The sequence below is a fragment of the Chenopodium quinoa genome, unplaced genomic scaffold (assembly GCF_001683475.1).
Source record: "Chenopodium quinoa cultivar QQ74 unplaced genomic scaffold, ASM168347v1, whole genome shotgun sequence".
NCBI lineage: Eukaryota > Viridiplantae > Streptophyta > Magnoliopsida > Caryophyllales > Amaranthaceae > Chenopodium > Chenopodium quinoa.
Genome location: NW_018745248.1, coordinates 264,759 through 269,180, shown reverse-complemented (window position 1 = coordinate 269,180; position 4,422 = coordinate 264,759). Strand labels below are relative to the sequence as shown.

General features: G+C 38.7%; 1 protein-coding gene across 1 annotated transcript; it reads left to right on the top strand.

Annotated features, from left to right (window-relative positions):
* The first annotated feature begins 303 nt into the window (after positions 1–303).
* Positions 304–4,054, top strand: LOC110711230. Its single transcript, XM_021889605.1, has 2 exons — positions 304–495; positions 1,079–4,054. The coding sequence occupies exons 1-2, from the start codon at positions 400–402 to the stop codon at positions 1,286–1,288; spliced, it is 306 nt and encodes a 101-aa protein (XP_021745297.1). The 5' UTR covers positions 304–399; the 3' UTR covers positions 1,289–4,054.
* Positions 4,055–4,422: the final 368 nt, after the last annotated feature.

The window sequence follows — 4,422 nt, the reverse complement described above, 5'->3', positions numbered from 1 at the left end:
CTACCTGGTATGGACATCCTCTGTCCAATAATAATAATAATAATAATAATAATAATTTTTATTTTTTTAAAGATAAACTAAAATGGGAAGGTAAAATGCAAAAGTGTAGGGTAAAAAAAATAGAAGCTTGTTTTACTCCTTGGTTTACACCATTCATCAACAATCCCTGCCAAATTCTTCCCATCGGCGGTGTTCCTCTAACTCATGGGTGTTGAAGTTTTTCCCTCCATAGCCATTATTTTCCTTCCATTTTCCTTGCCCTTAACTCCCATTGCTCCAAGAGTATTATCTTACTGCGAATAAGGTAATGTTTGAAGTGTAGAGCCTGTAATTTAGTTTTTTTAATTAGTTATTTGGGGGTTTAAGATAAAGTTTTATTGTGTTGTTCTCTAGCTGTTGATGGAGTTATCAGATCCAGGTGTTGATGTGGCTGAAACCGAAGAGAAGGGTACTGAAATAATTGAGTTGGAAGCGGTTGAAACTGAATTAATTGAGGTTATTATTCATTAAATTAAGGTGACGGATTTGATATATTATTGTTGGATTTGTTGTATTGAAAAAAAAAAAGTGAAAAGCATTCTTGTATTGATATGTAGATGTGACGTTATCTGAGGTGTATTGGTTGTAATTGTTGGATTTAGGTTGAAAATTTGGTTAGTTAAGCCTAATTTGTAATGTTTGTTGCAGCTGTTTTGATTTTTGGTTTGGTAATTTTTGAAGGTTGTGGTTGTGAAGATGTTCCCTCTTTGTTGCTTAAACTTGGATTCCAGAGAAGATATACTTCAAAAATGATTTATTTATTATTTTAGACACCGTTTAGAGTCTTTGCATAATTATATACCCTAATTGAAGACCTAATCTGATAGCAAGAGTAGAATATAATGTATTAGTTATGAAGAGACTATATTTGCGTGATTAATAAGTGATTTATACAACTCTATTATACACTATATTTTAGTTTGTGGTTGCGATGTTGTTTCTAAATTCTTTGTTAATGTTGTTTTGATTGTTGGTTAATATCAGTTTGATAGTTTGGTAGTTAAGGCTTAGCTCTTTGCTTCTCTTTACTTAATTTCAGGATGGTTTGCTTAGTACTCCAGTCCGTGATGTAGTGAATTGTATTGGGGACACCACATCGACTCCTCTACGCTGTGTTATGGAGACTGATGATGGTCAGTATGAGGATGTACTGGACCATCCAGAAGCAGGTATGGTTTTCAGTTCTTGGGAGGAAGCTGACAAATTCTCCAGGAAGCATGGGAAGCAGCGGGGATTTGGTGTTTTCTAGGCATCTAGGAATTAGAAAACCCATGATGGGAAAACTGACAAGAGTAAGAGGCGGAGTTACATATGGAGGTGTGAATGTGCAGGGAAGCCAGATATGCGGTGCCGTGTAAATGGGAAGAGGGTTTATGGTGGTGGATTGTCTTTAGAATTAAACTGAAGGAAGATGAAGAAATGTGGGTGTCCAGTGGAGATGAGGGAAGCTTGTAGAGACGATGGTTCTTGGGTAGTTAGGAAGGCTGTTGTAGAACATCAATATCATAATCCGACTCCACGAAAGTCTCGATATATTAATGTATTGACAAGATGAAATAACTACAGCTGTGAGGAGGAAGTTATTTAATGACTGTAATGCCGGTAGCCAGGTAACACAGGTGCATTGTAGTTTTGCAAAGGAGCAGGGTGGAGTGGAGAATATGGCCCTGCCAGAGAGGGATTTACGTAATGTATTTGCTCGGGAGAAGAAGTTGAAAATGAGTGGGGGTGATGCAAATGCGATGCTTGTTTATTTTGATAAGATGAGCTCTGATAATCAAAATTTCTTCCATAAGTACATATTAAACGATGAGGGAAGGTTATCAGATGTGATGTAGGTGAATGCAAGGAGTAGGGTAGCGTATGCAGAGTTTGGGGATGTTGTTTGTTTCAACTCAACATACGTTACTAACGAATATCAGATGCCCTTTTTGAATTTTGTTGGTGCAAATCATCATGGCCAGACTTTATTGTTAGGCTGTGCCCTTGTATTCATAAGGACACATATACGCTTGTTTGGCTTTTTAGTAACTGGCTTGATTGCATGGGTGGTCAGGTTCCTGGTGGTATTTTAACCGATCAGTGTGCTGCAATGACGAAGGCTTTGAGTATTGTTATGCCAAGTGCCAAGCAGCGGTGGTGTTTATGGCATATTCTGAATAAATTTGGGACGAAGCTGGGCAGCTATTCTAAGTATGAGGAGGTTAGTGATGTGCTTCAGAATGTTATCTATTATAGCTTAAGTTAAGAGGAGTTTAAGGTAAATTGGACCGTAGCAATTGAGTCGTATGGTCTTTGAAAGGACTATTGGCTGGCAGGTTAGTTCTTTTGTAAATGTGCTTCATTATTTTTTTTACTCGTTTGTTCGAGTTTGCAGAGAGATATTGTGATGCCATGGAAAATAGGGTAAATGCAGAGAAAGAAGCGGATGCAATTAGTGCCATAAGAGTGAGGCAGCTTATAACCGCCTTTGCATATGAGAAAGCGTTTCAGAAGGTGTACACTGATGCTAAATTCGAAGAGGTACATGAGCAGGTTACAAGGCTTATGTATGTGAGTGTGGTAAAGAAAAGTAGTGGAGCATGTTGTTGAAGATAGAGTGTGGAAATTTGTGAAAGAGTTGAAAAAGGAACTTCCAACCTCGAAGAAGAGAGTGTACACTGTCATGTTTAACTCAGAAACTACTGAAGCATCATGTGAGTGCAAGCTTTTTGAGTGTCACGGGATCATGTGTAGGCATCAGTTCAAGGTGTATGATGTAAATAATGTTACTGAAGTGCCATCTAAGTACTTAGTTAGGCGTTGGCGAAAAGATGTGCATAGGCGCCATACTCGTGTGAAGGTGGCATACCATGACCCTACCAAAACGGAAGAGGTGAAGCGGTATGATAAAATATTAACCCGCTTTGACAGTGTATGCTTGAAGGTAGCCACTAGACCGAAATTTGTTAGAATGGCATTTGATGCTATCTCAAAGCTTGAGAGTTGCTTGGATGCTGCTATAGAAAAGGCAGAAAAGGACCAAGAACAGGAGAAAGTAACCTCGGGTTTTGCATCATCTCCATCTGTGAACAATGTTTGTGGTGATGAATTTAGTAATGAAGGTAGTAATGAAGTTAGTCCAACAATCAGCTGTGGTGTTGGGAACTCGAATTTGTCTGTGGTCGGGCTTGAAGACATTTTTGTCGACCTTCAAGTGGCTAGTGTTGATAAGACTCCTCAAACAGTGCTGCAGACTCATCATAATGTTACTCAGAATGTGAGTACTTTAGTGAATGAAGGTCCCCCCCCTGCTGGGGCAAAATCCAGCCAAACACAAAAAGGAATTGAACCGAAATTGACCAAACCAAAATTGACCGAACCGAAATCATCCGAACCGAAATCAACCCGACCCAAATTCATCCGACCCGAAGTTACCCGGCTAAACCCATTTTAAACCCGAACCAAATATATCCGCACCGAAAGTGAATCGATTTGAAATTGACCCGACCTGTATCCGACCCAGACTCGATAGACCATGACCCGACCTGAATTTGACCCTATCCGAGTTAAAAGGATAATTTTGATTCGAACATATCCGATCCGAACAGACCCGAACCGAATAGACCCGATCCAAACTCCATCCGATTATCCGAATTGACACCTCTAATCACGCCTCCTATCTATTGAGTTACATGATTTTTTGCAAGTTTCTAAGTGGTCCTCTGTTGTGACAGAGGCTATAGCTCCTTTGCACCTTCTGATAATAGCATTCCACTAGAAAAGATTTATCATCTAATTAGGAGGGTTAGTATGTACTACCAGTTTGTAGTTTTGTGATAGTGTTCTACCGATATAAGCCTTCGTTACATATTATTTGCAACGATTAGACAATTGCAAATAATATGTAACGGAGGTAGTAGTTATCTTGTTTTTGTATATAGGGACCTTTATGTAAATGTGGTCAAAATTGATATACCTACCCTACTTTTGTATAACAGTGAAATCTATGGTCAAAATTGATATAATTACCTTATTTTTGTACATAGTGACCTTAAAGTAAATGTGATAAAAAAATTTGATATAATTATCTTATTTTTGTAGATAGTGACCTTAATGAATATAGTTACCTAAATTTTATATATAGTGACCTTTGTGTAAATGTCATTAAAATTGATAAAGTTGCTTCATTTTTATATATAATGACTGATTTGGGTATTTTATGCCCGGCCAGGTGGCCCAATCAGAAAGTGCGACGTGTCCTCCATATAGGTGCCATTTGGACCTATGCAAAGATGACACGTGGAGGGACCACTCAGGTGACGACACGTGTCATCCAAAAAGGTGCTTTAGAATTCTTTTGGGCAGAGTGACACGTGTCACTCTGGCATTGGCCCTGGGATG

Coding starts and splice junctions, on each gene's coding strand:
- LOC110711230 (XM_021889605.1), top strand. CDS start 400: ATGGAGTTATCAGATCCAGGTGTTGATGTGGCTGAAACCGAAGAGAAG. Junction 496..1,078: donor TTGAAACTGAATTAATTGAG/GTTATTATTCAT, acceptor ACTTAATTTCAG/GATGGTTTGCTTAGTACTCC.